General features: G+C 34.9%; 1 protein-coding gene across 1 annotated transcript; it reads left to right on the plus strand.

Moving 5' to 3' along the window:
- Nucleotides 1-446: 446 nt before the first annotated feature.
- On the plus strand, nucleotides 447-3,020 carry LOC145009359 (uncharacterized). Its single transcript, XM_078968070.1, has 6 exons — nucleotides 447-505; nucleotides 586-1,279; nucleotides 1,367-1,999; nucleotides 2,047-2,212; nucleotides 2,285-2,433; nucleotides 2,529-3,020. Exons 1-6 carry the CDS (start codon nucleotides 447-449, stop codon nucleotides 3,018-3,020), a joined length of 2,193 nt encoding a protein of 730 aa, XP_078824196.1.
- The last annotated feature ends 15,048 nt before the right edge of the window (nucleotides 3,021-18,068 follow it).

The raw sequence follows: 18,068 nt of genomic DNA on the forward strand, positions 1-18,068 counted from the left end.
GTACTAAATTACCCTTTCAATATTATTAATAAATAGAACTAAATAGACTTAATTAGCATTAAACCTAATTAAATATGTCAAAACCCAAACACGTCAAAACTAAACCTCAAAACGTGAAATCTTCCAGGCTTAATTAGCATTAAACCTAATTAAATATGTCAAAACCTCAAACACGTCAAAACTAAACCTCAAAAACGTGAAATCTTCAAGGCTTTCATTACGTTGTTTTCTTCTTCAAGTCGTGTGAACTTTTGCCTTCCTTTATTCGAATATCATTGCTACATAGTAACAAATCACGTTATTCATCACAACAGGTTAATCTTGTTCTTCAGTCGATTAATTTTGGTTTTTGATTAACTTTTTGTATTCGATTAATTTGATTAATTGTTGGCTCTGCATTTAATTATGTTTGGTTTGCAATAGATAGTTTATTATTCTCCTCTTTGATGGATAATGAGGTTGATGCACCGAGATGGGACATAAGTGCTCACTCGCCCATAATTGAGTAAGTTTTTATCAACAATGAATGATACTTTATGCTTCCCTTCAATTATATTAACTGTTTTTTTTTATTGTGGTCATCAGACAAGTAATATCGGAATTCAAGTTTAAATTGAAATATGGAGGCTTCTTTCGATTAGCTAGGAACTCATGTAGGCAAGTGTATTGCTTTGGATCTACAAAATGTCTCTATATAGACACATTTTCATACGATTTAAATCATCTAGTTGAAGAGGTGAAAAAACACTATCCATCACAAAACGATATTGTTTTGTCAATAGTATTTGTTGTCAAATATGCAAAAGAGCAATGTTTTGTTGAACTTGATAATGACAAGAGCTTCATGGTGATGCTAAACATGTATGATAAGGAGAAAGAAGTAACAATTTATGCGACAACCGAAAAATTAAGGTATAACCCTAAACTCTTAAGTTGTCAAGATAAAATTATCGATGAATATGATGATGAAAGTGAGACAGACTCGGTTTGTCCAAGTCAAGAAAGCTATCATAGTCTTCATAGTTCCGATAACGAATATGAGCTTCTAAATTATGGGGAAACTTATGCATATAGTAAGATAAATCCATTTATAAAAGTGAATTCTAAATTCCCAAGTGTAATTGCTTTTAGAAGAGCATTAAACCATTATGCACTAACAAATGAATTTGAGTATGTCATTGAGAAAAGTGATCTGACAAGACTTACAGCATGTTGTGGAGATAAAAAGTGCAAGTGGAGAATTCATGCTTCTCTTACACAAGATGGGGTTACTTTTGAAGTAAGTATAAAATTTGAGAAATACTATATTCGTCGACATTGTTATTATGGTAACATAATTATATGTTTTTTTTTTTCAATTTTGTAGGTAAAGAAATTTATAGAAACTCATTCTTGTACTCGAAGCAACAAGAGTGGTAATAAACATGCGACTCAAGGATGGATTGCTGATGTTGTTACCGACAAGTTGAAATCTGAAGGCGATGTCTCTCCTGCCGACCTAAAAAAGTGGCTTATGCATACTTACAATGTTGAAGTACCATATATGAGAGTCTTTAGAGGAAGAGAGCAAGCTTATACCGATATGTATGGCAAGTGGGATGACTCTTATGCTAATATATATGATTTCAAACAAGAACTTGAAAAAAGAAACCCAGGAAGTGTGGTGGAGATTGATTTACAGACAGTTGGTGAAAAGAAACATTTCCTACGCTTTTTTGTATCATTAACAGCATGCTCTAAGGGGTTTCTTACTGGTTGTCGTCCTTACATTGGGCTTGATGCTTGTCATTTGAAAGGGAAATTTAATGGTGTGTTAGCCGCTGCCACAAGTATCGACGGTAACAATGGTATGTTTCCAGTAGCCTATGGTGTGCTTGAGGCAGAGAATACAAAATCATGGACTTGGTTTCTCACGTCACTAAAAAAAGCGATTGGTACACCAAATGGTCTTGTTATTTCTTCTGACATGCAAAAAGGCTTGGAATTAGCTATTACACAGGTTTATCCTAATATTGAGCATCGAGAATGCATAAGACATTTATGTAGAACTTCAAGAAACATTTTCGAGGTGACTTTTTCATGAGCAAACTATGGGAGGCTGCAAATACCTACTCTGTTAATAAGCATGATAGATTATTAAATGAAATTGCTACTAAATGTACCGATGCAATTTCATATTTGAATGAGAACCATAAAAAGATATGGAGTAGAAGTAAGTTTGGCACACTTGTCAAGTGTGATTACATTACCAACAATATTTCAGAAACTTTTAACTCTTGGGTAGGTGACATACGTTATAAACCGGTGCTTGATCTCCTTGATGCAATTAGAGAAAAGCTTATGGAACGATTTGACAAGAAAAGGAGTAAGGTGCAAAAATGGAAAGGACCACTACTTCCAAAAGCAAATAAGTATCTCAAATCAATCACTAAGGCAAGTTAAGGAACTATATATACATAATTGTTTATGCATTAAACATATATATTTTTCCTGATATTAGTTTGTTCTTTTTTTATTTTCTCATGTAGAACTTGGGTGAATATCAAGTTTGTAGAAGCAGTGATAATAAAGCAGAAGTGAAGTACAAAGGATATCGTTGGGATGTTGTATTGGATGAGAAAAAGTGTAGTTGTCGAAAATGGCAAGTTACAGGCCTTCCGTGTGTGCATGCAGCTGCTTTTATTGCTTTCACAAGGGAGCCTAATTGGGACAAATATGTTGATACATATTTCACAGTCGACAAGTTTAAAGAAGCATATGCTTTAGAAATCAGTCCGATGCCTGGAAAAGATCAATGGGTGAATATAGAAACAGTCGAAAAAATATACCCTCCTATTATAAAACGACCGCCTGGACGACCTAAAAAGAATAGAATTATACCACACGATGAGCACAAGAAAAGACACAGATGTTCGCGTTGTGGTATGTATGGACACCATCAAAGGACTTGCAAAAATCCCGCGTCTCAAGGTTTTTATGAAGCATCCTCTAGCAAGAGGAAAGAACAGAAAATATCATGAGTTTTTGTTATGATGTTCATTACACTTTAGTACTTTAATGCTTTCTGCATGGATTTTTTTATTTTATTTTGGAGCATGTTTTTAATGAATTTATTCCACATGGATTGTTTTTGTAATGTATTTTTCTCCAATAAGGACCATTTATATAAACATTTTCTGCTATAGGGACTGCATTTGTCATCTATTTCTGTCGTAGGGACCATTTTGTAATGATATTATGTCACAGGGGCTGTTTATGTAATGTATTTCTCCCATGGGGGACCATTTCTGTAATCAATTTCTGCATATGGATGAATTTTGTAATATTTTTTTGCCATATAGACCGATTCTATAATGAGTTTCTGAAATAGGGACTATATTTGTAATGTTTTTCTGAAACAGGGACTATATATGTAATGTTTTTCTAGAAACAAGGACCATATGTGTAATGTTTTTTCTTAAACATGGACAAAATTTTCAATGTTTTTGTGCACAGGATCCATTTTGTCAAGTTTTTTTTCTTTTTTTTGCCATAGGTACCATATCGGCAATGTTAACATGCTACAAGGACCAATTTTTGTTTTTTTGGTGGCATAAAGAGAAATTTTGTAACTTTGTTTTTGAAACAGGGACAATTTTGTGTTCTAAATTACTATTTTAATTTTCAATAACCATAGAACAACAGCATGAAATATATGAATTTGGAGGGTAAACAATGAAATGATACCAAACTTAATTTTTGAATGGCTAAAATGCATTACGTATTGACAGCGACAAGAAAGTTACAATATAGAGATAACAAAAAGTTACATAAATTAGATGAACATAATGTAAAGAATCTTTAAGAAAAGACCAGCAACAACACCAACACTTTAGCATCATCCTTTGAAATAAAAATCCTTTCCTTGCCTTTTATTATTTGGATTTTCAAAAGAAGCAATCTACTTGTATTGGTGTTTCCAATATAGCACTCTACTTATGATATGGTTTCTTGATCCGGACAGAATTAGCACCCTACCTCAAAAGCATCACTCTTTTGCATTAACTAAGATTGACATGTCATGATAACAATCTACTTGTAGCTTAAAGTGCAGAACTTGCACATATAATTATAAGGTACCTGCATATAGATGGAAGACAAGAATGATAGCTAGAGTTAACTAGGTAGCCACTTGAAACAATGTAGATTACATATTAACTTTTAAACCACACATCCTCTTTATAAACAATAGATGGTTAAAAGGTTAAAAACTCCTTTTTCCATTGTAAAGAGATCAACAATATATGAATATAAAGTTTTGTAATTCGATTCGATGATGTAATGACAAAGTAATACCCTTTGGCTAAGTAAAGATAGTGAAGAAAATGGAATGTATTTATCTTTTCAATTCACACCAAAAAATACCAAATTATTTTGACGTGTTCACTTTACAATAGGTAATACGGTTTGTTAATCGATTGTACCACACTTATTGTAACATAACATTTAAGCAAAAGATAAAGAAAAGAAAAAGATTCTATCTTCTTCTCTAACCTGTGTAAAACTGAAAGCAGGTTGAAAAAATGTCTTACAACAGGAGAATTAGGGGAGGGGCAGTTTAGTCAAATGTGGGTTCCACTATGAATTCCATTCAATTCAGCAAGTGTTCTTTCTCATATTGTCTATTTCTCTTTATTGTTGGTTATATGCTTATCAGGGTATACATCGTATGAGCATTTAGAAGAGAAGAATGAATAATCACCTGTAATCCAACTAACATACAGTCTCCAACTTCCAAGATAACATTAAGAACTCAGAGTGGAAACATTGTCCGTGTCAAGAATCAGGGATGCTAAGCTAATATATACCCTAAAACATTCAAACGATAATTTTGATATTTTGAAACCAGGAAAGACAATCCAAACCAACAAAGTAAGAAATTGGGTACAAATGCAAAACCTTAACAGCAACAAATCCCAGGGAGATCAGAATCTGAGTTTTGCCTTGAGATTTTATGTTTACTGCAGCAGGGGAAGCCGACGAAATTGGGGTTGAGACACATCTTCGGCTACGGGGTGAGGCTTCAACCGGTGGTAATCGGTGAGTATAGGAGGGGGGAAATCGTGGGTTACAGTGATTTTTTTGTGAACAGAGGAGGTTGTACCTAGGTCACAACGATGAAGAGTTGTTGAATTGGATTTTCAAAGTATCTTGGCATGAAGGCAAAAGTTCGCACGGCTTGAAGAAGAAAACAACGTAATGAAAACCTTCAAGATTTCACGTTTTGAGGTTTAGTTTTGACGTGTTTGGGTTTTGACATATTTAATTAGGTTTAATGCTAATTAAGTCTATTTAGTTCTATTTATTAATAATTTGAAAGGGTAATTTAGTACAATCACCTTTTATTTTGATTTTTAAATATATTTTTTGGTATTAAATTGATTAATACCTCATTAAATTATAAGATTGGATATAAATGTGATTTTAATAGGTTACGAAGGATATATACGTAATTATGAATTTTGAAAGGATATAAACGTAATTCTTAATGTTTACAAGGATATATGTGAAATTTTCCCTATTTAAAACTACTACTATATTTTTATTTGAATATCTGGTATTCATTATGTATGTGAAAACATTTAATATAATTAATTATAATTTCTCTAACAAAATATAAAATTAATTAGAATGTAAAAAAAAAAAATCAATCATAGAAATAACAATGATATACGAAAAACTAAATATAATAGAAATGTAATAAAAATAAATAAACACAACACTATAAATTACAAATTAAAAACTACAAATGATTTATAAATTTCTATAATTTTAATTAAAACTAGAAAGGTGACCCCCGCGTTGCGGGGGTCGGAAGATGTCGTTTTTATGTGGAAGTATAGTACATTGTTCTAATTGGTAAATACAATCAAATATGTTTCTATTGTGTACGTTTCGCCCATTTACAAATACACAAATATGTTGCACTATGTTATAATATAATGACCCATTTGTGTTGCAAAGTAAATAACAAGTGCGGCAGCAACAATTATTTATAAAGTTTTTGTAACAACACCTCTCTACCAAAGTACAACTCCAAATGACGATTTTGACTTTTTGAGTATACTGTGGTTACATTTTGTGTATGAAACCAATTTTGTACTCAAAGTTGTTGTCTGGTTATTGGAGGCATATACTCAGACCAGCGCCACCATTCCTAACTCAAGAGCTTACACCCTCCAATATCAACCCCTTTGCCTGATTAGAAAGACACTTCAATAAATTTAGCAACTGAATATGTCAAATCTCCAGCTGGTGTTATAAGTAATTGCACCTCCTGACTTAGTGAACCTACATTTTCTAAATTAAATCAAGCAATAAGTTTACAATAGTTAACTCATAACTTATTGGATATAGTTTATTAGCTGTCAATAGTTTATCTAGATTACTTTATTAGCTGTCATTAGCTTATTATTTATTTATCTCTTTGTAACCTATATAAAGTCATTTTTGGCGTATTGAATAGTGACGAGCACTATTCCAATTCTGTATTATTGTTTTTTTAGATGGTATCAGAGCGGTTGTTTACAACCATAAATCGTACCTGCTTCCGTTAAAACATGACGGGAGAACCAAAAGACAAAGACAAGAATGGAGATGGATCTAGCAGCGGGTTCGATCACAGATCTCCCTTTTATCTTCATCCATCTGACATACCGAAACAGCTTCATGTCAATGAAGTACTTACCGACGCAAACTATTCCGATTGGAGGCAGGAGATGGAGAATTTCCTGTTTGCCAAAAATAAATTTGAATTCGTTGATGGTACAATTCAGAAACCAAAAAAGGGAACGAAAGAATACATGCCTTGGATGCGATGTGACGCTATGATGAAGGGTTGGCTCACCACTGCAATGGAGAAGGGCATACGCGATAGTGTGAAATATGCTAACACGGCTGCACAAATCTGGAACGACCTTCATGAACGTTTTGGAAAAGAGAGTTCGCCAAGAGCATATGAGTTGAAACAGAAGATTGCAGCTACATGTCAAGATGGTAACTTTGTTTCAGTTTATTACACAAAATTACGTACACTGTGGGATGAAATATCCTCAATTCTCCCTTTTCCAAAATGTTCTTGTAAAGATTGTTCCTGTGAAATTGGTAAACAATTAGTTGAATTCCAAGAAAAGGAACGTTTGTATCAATTTCTAATGGGTTTAGATTCACAATTTTCGGTAATTAAAACACAGATTCTGGCAACAAAACCCATCCCGTCGATGGGGGTGGTGTATCACCTAGTCGCCGAGGATGAAAGACAGAGGGCTCTATCTGATGACAAGAAAACTCCACCTGAACCGGCTGCGTTCAAGACTTTTCAGAAGGGAGGTGACCCTAAACCGATGAATAAAGAAACGAATCCCAAATGGGCGAACAAGGAAGTGAAAGATAAAAGGGACGAGTATTGTACCTTCTGCAACAAGAGTGGTCACAAGCGAGATGGTTGTTGCAGATTGGTGGGATACCTGGATTGGTGGCCTGGTAAGAAAACAACAGACAAACCCAAAACCATGGTGGCTCGTACAAGAATAGAAGAAAGTCCAATACCTGAGTTAACTAAAGAACAGTACCAAATGTTCGTGAAACATTTCAGTTCCTAAAAGGTTGATGATGAGACAATTCGAAGTGCTAACATGGTTGGTAAGGCTGACTGGGTTGTTGATTCAGGTTGTACGGAACACATTACTCACACTCCTCAATTACTTACAAACAAAATTGCTACTCCCTTTGAACCACCTGTCTTTATACCTAATGGGGACTCTATACCTGTTAAAGAAAAGGGAGACTGTATCCTCCCAAGGGGAGTAAAAATTAGTGGGGTTTTGTGTGTCCCAGATTTCAAGTGCAATCTCCTCTCTGTTAGTCGCATTAGCAATGATTTACAATGTGTTGTAACCTTTCCCCCTGATTTTTGTGTTATGCAGAAGCTCAACACAGGGAACTTGATTGGTGCGGGTAGACGCCAAGGGGGACTTTACCGGATGGGGATGACTCAAGATAGAAGAGCCATGACAACTATGACGGACACTTGGCACAGAAGGTTAGGCCATGCCTCAAAAGAAAAGATTGCAAGAATTGATTTTCTTAAGAACAATTTAGTTAGTTTGAGTGAAAAAGTTTGTGATTCTTGTGCTAAGGCTAAATTAGTCAGCACACCTTTTCCTATTAGTCGTAATACAACCAATCATATTTTTGAGCTAGTTCATTGTGACATTTGGGGAGGTTACAGAATACCTTCATACATGAATGCAAATTATTTTCTTACTTTAGTAGATGACCACAGTCGGGCTGTTTGGGTTTTTCTTATTAAGCACAAGAATGATGCTAATACATGCTTGATTAATTTTCATAAAATGGTGAAAGTTCAGTTTGATAAAAACATTAAAAGGTTTCGTTGTGATAATGGAGGTGAGTTCACTTCCAACTTTATGCAAGAATTTTACAACAAAGAAGGTATTCTACTTGAAACTACTTGCCCACACACACCACAACAAAATGGTGTTGTGGAGAGAAAACACCGACATTTGTTGGAAACAGCTCGGGCAATTAGGTTCCAAGCAAATGTTTCAAAGAAATTTTGGGGTGAGTGCATTCTGACAGCTGCTTATATAATTAATAGGTTACCTTCAAAAACTATCAAAAATAAGACACCTTACGAAATTATTTGGAATACAAAACCCCCATATGACCACATGAAAGTGTTTGGCTGTCTTGCATATCATAAAAATACAAATACAAAGGGGGATAAATTTGAGCAAAGAGGAAAACCAGGGGTATTTATGGGATATCCACAGGGTACAAAAGGGTACAAAATTTATGATATAGAGTCCAAGAAAATAATAGTTAGTCGGGATGTGATTTTTGATGAAAACAAATTTCCATTCCAAAACATTCATTTGGGACCTCAGCTAGAAATTGGCGAGTCAACTAGAATATTGAATGATCTTTGTGAGCTTATACACACTGATGAACCTGAATTAAATTTGAGCCAAGAAAGGGGAGTTAATATAGACTCGGCTACTCAAGATCAAAGTGCATCAGATCATGGGAGTCCAAATGCAACAGGCTCATCAGTTCCGACCAGCCCAGTCCCCTCGAGTCCACCTGCAATAATCAATCAGAACCCATCTGAAGGCCCAGAACAGCATGAAAGCATGAGCCCAATTATTGAAAACTTGCAAAATGAGTTTGAGACTCCAGCCAGGTCCACACGAACTCGAGTGCAACCCCAAAGATTTAAAGATTTTCTCGTGAATCTTCCCCCTTCGGTTAGTCACCAACAACCTGACACCAATCAAGAATCCTCCATGGTACATCCTATATCAAATTTTATTTCTTATGAAAATTTCTCTAACTAACATAAATGTTTCCTTGCGGCCATTACTTCAAACAATAAGCCTGTTTCCTTTTCTCAAGCTGCTAAAGCTCCTTGATGGCGTGATGCTATGAAGACCAAAATAAAAGCACTTACATCTAATAATACTTGGGAATTGGTGGAACTACCAAAAGGAAAAAGGGCGATCGATTGCAAGTGGGTTTACAAGATCAAATTCAATCCTGACGGGACCGTGGAAAGGTACAAAGCGCGGCTAGTTGCAAAAGGGTTCACACAAATGGAGGGAATGGACTATCACGACACTTTTGCTCCGGTAGTAAAACTCGTAACTGTTTGTACTCTCTTGGCTATTGCGACTAAGAAAGATTGGTTCATTCATCAGCTTGATGTGAACAATGCTTTCTTGCATGGCGATTTGGACGAGGAGGTCTATATGAAGTTTCCGCAAGGGTTTGCTACAGAAAACGACACTCGTGTATGCCGTCTCAAAAGGTCTCTTTACGGGCTTAAACTGGCTTCACGAAATTGGTATCACAAATTCACGGTTTTTTTGTTAAGTATTGGGTTCTCTCAGTCAAAAGTCGACCATTCTTTGTTCATTTGGGACAAAAATGGTACTTACATTGCTATCCTCATTTATGTGGATGATGTTATAATTACCGGAAACAATATTGAAGGAATTCAGCAAATTAAGGCTCAATTAGATAATGCTTTCAGTATCAAAGATTTGGGCCAATTAAAGTATTTCCTTGGCATAGAAGTTGCTAAGACTGAAAATGGGCTTGTTTTGAGCCAAAGGAAGTATGTGCTCGATATTCTTCAAGATAGTGGCATGCTTGGTTGCAAACCAAGAAAATTTCCTATTGAACAGAATGTGAAGCTTGACCGGGGTGAGAATGAAGAAAAGGTTGATTCAAGACAATATCGACGACTTGTAGGTAGGTTGTTATATCTTCAAGCTATGAGACCGGATATCACTTATTCGGTGAATATTCTGAGTCAATTTGTTGCTGATCCAAGACGCAACCATTTGGATGCTCTACATCGAGTCCTAAGCTACTTAAAAGGTACTGTTGGACAGGGAGTGCTCTTCCCTAAAGCTGGACATCCACATTTGACGGCCTTTTGCGACTCTGATTGGCTTGGTTGTCCTTACACAAGGCGCTCCCGTACCGGTTATCTCATTATGCTTGGCAGAGCTCCTATTTCATGGAAAACGAAGAAGCGGTCAGTGGTTTCACGATCATCTGCAGAGGCAAAATATCGAGCTATGGCATCTACAGTTAGTGAAATACTTTGGATTCGTTGGCTTTACGATTTCAAGTACAAGAGAATAATACAACACTACACGTAAACTAGTTAATATATGGTTATGAGGCACTAATTTAATTTTACCCTTCAGGGAGCGGGCTAAATCCTACCACAGTATAACCATAGTCTCCTGGAGGGACAACATGAGATTTGTGAATAGATCTATTTGGGACTGACAATCCCACACTTGAACTGTTAGCTACCGTTAGGCGGGCATGCATGGGGTGACAAATATCATACCATTCTGATGTCTGACGAACGTTGCAGAGGTCACTAGTCATATCAAGCATGATTATACCAAACTCACAATAGTATAACTAACCTTTGTTTACGGGAATCCATTCTTCATTAGTTTTATTTTAATTAATATAACTGCTATACACTACACTGGAGGATTCCAAGGGATATAATACATGGTTTTATTATAAGTAATAAAACTACGATACATCACTGGTGGTAGCCATGGTTTTCATACAAGGGTTTTTTCATATTTTCATTCGGAAAGTTTTCTGATCAACAACATTTTTTAAGGTTTGGGTCCTTCCAAGGTTCGAATTTTACTTCCTTCGCACTGGTTACATTTGGTCTCGAATCATCATTTGGACTGAGTAGAGGTTGACACCAATTCATTTTGAGATTGATTGACGATTCATTGGTTGTGATTTGGGAGTTCGGGTTTGTATTTCAGTTATTAGCATTATTCGATTCAACATTATGGTTCTTCAGCAGCAGATTTTCTCATACATATTCTGCAATGTTTGTTTAGTTCAAAAATACATCATTAAGTCTACCCATGACCCAAAAATAATATTTTTGTTTTTACGGGTAGATTCTCACATCAAGGGGGAGTGTGCGATGCTACATCATATCCGACATATTCACTTGCATGATTTAATGATTATTTTTTATCTTTATTTCATTATCAATCAAAATAGGGGAAGAATCATGAGAATTTGAGAATTCGTTGTGACTTTTAAAGTTTAGATTCTTGAAGACATTTGGGAAAGCAAATAAGTTAGTAATGGAGATATCTAATTGGTCTTGGCTTATTATCTATATGGTAATAGTCGTGCTGATTGAAGTCTAATTTTCACTTTTTGAGTTGACAAATCCTTAGTGGAAATATTGGGCAAGACTTTAGTTTTGGATTCATATTTATTTGTTATTGTTTGCTCGGGATGACAACACTGCTTAGGGGATTCCTCAGCAATACATGTTAATAAGGCAACCATGAGGGGGGATGTAGTACACCTCGTGAACACTTGGTTAAAAAACAACTACGTCTTGCGAGCCTGTCAACGTTCCACTAGACTGACCAAAATAGTCTGTGGTCGTCATCTATACTCTGCTAGATAACTGGATCATCTTAAACATTGAGGTCTCTCATCATTTATTTCATCATCTATATCATCTACCCATCTTTACCCATCATAATGTTGCATGAATTGAATATACATGTTTTATTTGATTTAAACTGTATATGTATTTTGTACCTATAATTATGATGGGTAAAGATGGGTAGATGATATAGTTGATGAAATAAATGATGAGAGACCTCAATGTTTAAGATGATCCAGTCATCTAGCAAAATATAGATGACGACCACAGACTATTTTGGTCAATATAGTGGAACACTGATAGCCTCGCAACCTGTAGTTGTTTTTGAGAGTTTCCTACCTCATGCGGCTCGATGGTCATTTATATTAATCATAGATAATATGCACACATAACATGTAATTTATATTAAATACTTCATATTTATGTGTAAGATGATATGCACTCACTTGTTAAAGTGATGATTCCCAACTCGGACAACGCTTCTATTTTCCTTCGACGAAACCTAATATCATTACTGCTAGATTATAGTCTAATATTTATTGCGACTATTTACGAATGATATTGTTTTATAAGTGTTAAACAATACTTTTCAACCATTATGTATAGACAGGGGCCAGACATGTAACACTGGAGGGTAGGACCATTTTGGCATTATAACACTTCTGAAATCTAACAATCCTATGCAGCTCTTTAGACCAGATTCCCCATACCGCGAGTAGTTAAAAAGTAATATAATAACACTTTATATTTTATAATACTTAGCACATATGTTATTTATAGGTTCTTAATAGCGACTTATGACTATAAATATAAGTTACACTGAAAGCAGAATAATATAGCTTAACTTACTGAACTTTTAACGAAAACCGGGAAATTACACAGGCAAAACTACGACCCTAAAAACTTTTTTCTTTGGATTTTTGACAACTCGAAGTTTCCCTATCGTACCCTAAAACTAGGAGAAATTGAACAAGAAAGAAAAAAAGGATTCTAGAAAGTGTTTAGAGGAATGGAGTAAGAAAATATGAAGAATTCATCATTTATTTGTAGGGGTTTGATCATAGAGTAGGCCCTAAGTTTCATCCGTATCTTCTGCGTATGAGCTCCATTTTCTACTTTCTTTATATTCGCTTGTTGGTATTTACGAGTACTACAACTTTCATTTATACCCCCGTCAGCTAATTCTCATTATATCCCAGATTTACAAATCTGTATCGAATTTATAGTACTCGGAGAGTAAGGACTAAGTTTTGTCCATATCTTTAACATACGAGCTCTATTATCGAAGTTCTTTATATCCACGTTTTGGTATTTCCGAGTGCTACAACTTTCATTTAGACTCCATCGGCTAATTCTCATTCTATCTCAGATTTATAAATCTATCTCGAATTCGCCGCGCTCGAAGAGTAGGGACTAAGTTTCGTCCATATCTTTCGCATACGAGCTCCTTTTTAGACTGTTTTTTTTTTTTTTTTTTTTTTTTTTTTAAATTTTTAAAAATTTTTTTTTATCATTGAGCTCCTATTAATGAGATCATCAAGTTTCGTTTAGATTGTTTAGGTGGAAAATTGACCGATCTAAAATTCCATTTTCGGGTTATGGATTGCTATGCTAAATCTTAGAAAAATCATAACTTTCTCATATGAAGTCAGATTTGGACGTTCCTTTTATGCACGGTCTCAGTTTAACGTATACTGCGACTTTAGTTTATATCACTAAGGCTAAAAAATATTTTATCGTGAATTCACATTTTACGATTCCTGGTGTCGTTCCGATTTTACTATAAAACTTTGACAGGTCATAACTTCTTCGTTATAAGTTGGATTTCAGCGTTTCTTATATCCCCGATATCCTTGTTACGACTGCTTCAACTTTCTTCATAATATCGGTTCTATATATTATTTTATTTTTGACATTTATTTTTATTATTATTTTATTACGTCGTTATAAATAAGTATAATGCACACATAAATCACATAATACTCAAGTAATTCCTCTTTATTACTTCAAAATATGTTATAATTTTTTACCCTAACTATTACATTATGCTGTAAAGGCTTAGCGTAGAAACATGGGTGTTACATCCCAATATTCAAGGACCCTGGCATCTGAAGATCCTGTTAACCAAGGATCCTAATGTTCAAGGATCGTAACGCTCAAAGAAAATTAAGTAACTACGAATAGAGACTAATCATCTTTCCTAAAAATATGGGTACTTAATCCCCTCGAAGGTTTAAATAATTAATTACCTCTTTCATATGAGTTAAGGTTTCTACACCTCGCTTGGATGCACAAATTATATTACGGGATGTCAATATGTGGATCATTGCTCGCTTTAGTGACTTGGCAACCCTCTTATTTTTAACATAAGTTAAGTTCCTAAACTTTGAATCTAAGGTTAATAACATTGGCATGTTATCTCAAGTTGGGATCTTACCCAGAAAATACATAAGGTTTATTATATTTTCATGTTATCAAAGGATTTGGGATCTTCCCTAGAAAATACATAAGGTTTATAACATTTTCATGTTATCATACGATTTGCGATCTTCCCCAGAAAATACCTAAGTTTTATAACATTTTCATGTTATCATACAATTTGCCATCTTCCCCAGAAAATACCTAAGTTTTATAACATTTTCATGTTATCATATGGTTTGGGTTTTTCCTCCACAATTTACTAAGGTTTGTAACACTAATGTATTACCTTAAATTAAGATTTTTCCCAATGAGTTACTAAGAACTACAAAATTAATATGTTATTTGAAGATTGGGAAACTCCCCGAAATATACAAGACGTGTATCATTACCATGTTACAAAGAAAAGCTTTCTTAGTTATTTACCAATATGGAGTTTTCTCCAATTGATTTCTAAGACACAATCCTCCCAAAGCTCACTCAGTTGAAGCCAATCAAGGATCCTTCCTCATGAACTCCTAAAGCAAGGATCCTTCCATATGAAAACTTTAGGACTATACAAAACTAAGGGAATCATAACTTCAGATTTCTCCTAAGTCCAAAAATCCTAAGGATGACCACGTTCTATCTGTTTATCCTTTAACATTATTTTCCCTACATAAAAAAGGTTTATTATCCTAAAAAATATCTTAACTATTTTAGATCCCAGGTTGACGAATAATCATTTCAAGCTAATAAGATATTAAAAAGTTCTTGTCAGGTTTGAACTCTTTAGGATCCTGATTATATAAGAACCCTTAGAAATCCTATAGCTACAACCACACAAGTCAAACACACAAAGTAAGAAGAAATATAAAACAACCATAGCATAAAAGAGGTTTCATGCTAACCCCACATATGAAAGAGTGAAATATTGTTTTACAAACCCAAATTTATTCAAATTATTTTTAAAACTAAGTTAATCTTAAGCTGCAGACTATTCACTACAATCCGGAGCCACATCCTTCTTTCCTCCTCCTTCCTTCAGCTGTGGTTCAGGATCTTGATTGGTACCAGCAGGCTTGCTAGTCAATTTTCCCAAGGCTTCATGCCATCCTGCTACATTTTAGAGTCCCGCACTCTCGAGATCCTCCAAAAGCTTAATTTTTGCCTCCTAAACAGAAACATCAGTACTCATCCTCACTTCAGCAATCACGTCATCTATCTCAGCTACATGTTCCTTTTTCTTTTTCAGCCTTATCTTTGGACAACTTCTCCAATCTCTACATCAACTCCTTGTTGACTACCTCTTGTTCCCTCAAAGCATGATCTGTTTGAGCAAGATTGGCCTTGAGATCCTCATCAAAGAGAGAAAAATTATCAACAAACTAAAAGGAACAACGGTAAATAAGTAATAGAACTAAATGGAAAGGAACATAGGAACACTCACGAATTGGGAGAAGGAAATCAACTTCTTTAACGTAACCTCTATTCCAAGATTCTCAAGATCCCAAGCATCAGATGGTTTCTTCTTGCAAGATGCAGAGGTCTTCATAGTGAGGCCGAGTTGAGTCTTCTTAGGAGGAAGACAACAAGGGACCTTCTCCTTCTTCACCATGAGAAAACCGTTAGACATGTCATTTTCAAGCTCGGACAAGACGAATCGAGCACCAGAACGAGTGTTTTTGGATCTGATACAATAAGAGGGTTCCCCATAAAATTAGGATCCTTAATTGATAAGAATACTGAGAAGGATCCTTACCAATAGCCATCTAAGTTGTTGTAGATGAACCTTATTGAAGACTAGGAGACTCAAGCTTGAATGATTTGACATCTGCATGTAAAGCAAGAAAACCCTCACCTTATCCTCAGTATCTCCGCAATTGGGAAATTTTCACCAAACTTTAACCTGCATCAAAATGAACAAAATAAGAAATGTAAATTCTTGGATCCTCAAGATCAATAAATAAGATCCTACCCCATTCAAACCAAGCTTTAGGCAAGAGATCCCCACCATCAATAGAGTCTAGGCTCATAGAAAAGGTACTTTTCCTTCCAGGCTCCATCGTTGTTTTTGGTTTTCAAGATAATAGGGGATTTAATGGTTTAACCCTAAACAGACAACGAGAACTCCCAAAAGTAAAGAGATCATAAACAAAATCCAACTCAGTAAGACCAATGTCTAGATAATAGGAATGATTCAGTCACTTGATCCAATACAAAATCCTCCAAATAATAGGCATTGATTGGATATAGGAAAGCTTGGTGGCTTGATAGAAATCAGAAATAATACCCGAAAAAGGATATTTGAAGCCTAAAGAAAAAGGATATTTAGGGAAGCATACCCAAGAAGGAGAAATGAAATCAGGCTGAATAGAAGGATGAAAGGACATGAAGATCGTATCGTAGGGAAAAGCTTAGTTGGTATTAAGAAACTGCATGTTCTCGTCACTAAAGGAGCAAACTTCATCGTAGGCCAATATCCTCTGATCAACCAAATCATTCCCTAGAGGAGCAATAATGCTGACATGAGAATGGGTAATATTCTTTCCCATGATCAACGAAAGAAGAGAATAAAATAAAAAAAGAGAAAGAAGTTTCTTGTGAAGGTGGCAGGAAACGATCGTAGGAAGTATTGGGGAAGGTAAAAGGAGTTAACGTGATTAGCCCTATTTAACCTAAGTAGCAGAATAAGGAGAACATGATTTGACTAGGCAATGATGCTTATATAATAGATAAAACCTATCCTACTAGAGTTTCAAATTCAAAATTTCTTATCTCTTTTATTTTTAACTTAAATTATACCTAAAAATATTTAAAAACGAATATTTACATTTTACAAGTATAATTTGGGGGAAATTGTTATGGGCAGGATCCGTGAATCATATCTAGGATCGTTAAATACTTCTGAAGCCTTAGAATCCTTAAAAATATCCCAGGATCCTAATTATTATTGCTAATATTTCCAAACACTTACAACGACTATACTTTTGTTTATTTTTCTCACATGAGTAAAACTGGTCAACACAAGACCCATTCTCAACGGAGAGTCATCTAAACTGGGAAAAAGACCTGGAATACCAAGTCAAATAACATTTAGATGTTAATTCTGGAGAATCCCAGAATTATAGGAGGTCTTGTTACTTAGACTAGACTATAAATAACACATGTATCTAGCACTCTATGTACACGATTGGCCCTAGCATTACTCTTGTAATTCTATTATTTTCATTATCTTTGTAATGCCAGATTAAAATCAATAAAACACATCAATGCATGTGATTATTATCACCTTCCAATGTTTTATGCTGAAGATCCTACAAAGAATCAAGGGCTTTCATTGTAACTCGTTTGTTTCACTTTGATTATATTTGATACTTATATTACACTAACACCACAACCTCTCATACAATTTGGTCGAATTACACTTGATCAAATTTCAACCAAAACATTACCCACTTAGAAACTTTGAATATGCATAACCCATGAAACTATTTTGCAAGTGGCATATGGAAATGCCAATATGCAGGCTTAATCAGAAAGATGATAGAGGTGTTTTGCGAAAACGTAACATTCGAAACTATCTAGTTGAAGACTTTATTTAATTTTATTTGTTTCCACTATTGTTTAGATAATAAATAAGTGT

The sequence above is a fragment of the Lactuca saligna genome, chromosome 8 (genome assembly GCF_052625555.1).
Source record: "Lactuca saligna cultivar CGN05327 chromosome 8, ASM5262555v1, whole genome shotgun sequence".
Classification (NCBI taxonomy): domain Eukaryota; kingdom Viridiplantae; phylum Streptophyta; class Magnoliopsida; order Asterales; family Asteraceae; genus Lactuca; species Lactuca saligna.

What these genes read in the sequence shown, in the direction of transcription:
- LOC145009359 (XM_078968070.1), top strand. Translation starts at nt 447, where the DNA reads ATGGATAATGAGGTTGATGCACCGAGATGGGACATAAGTGCTCACTCG. An exon ending in TGGAATTAGCTATTACACAG is followed by an intron (nt 2,000 to 2,046) that starts GTTTATCCTAAT and finishes ACATTTATGTAG; the next exon opens with AACTTCAAGAAACATTTTCG. An exon ending in ATCTCAAATCAATCACTAAG is followed by an intron (nt 2,434 to 2,528) that starts GCAAGTTAAGGA and finishes TTTCTCATGTAG; the next exon opens with AACTTGGGTGAATATCAAGT.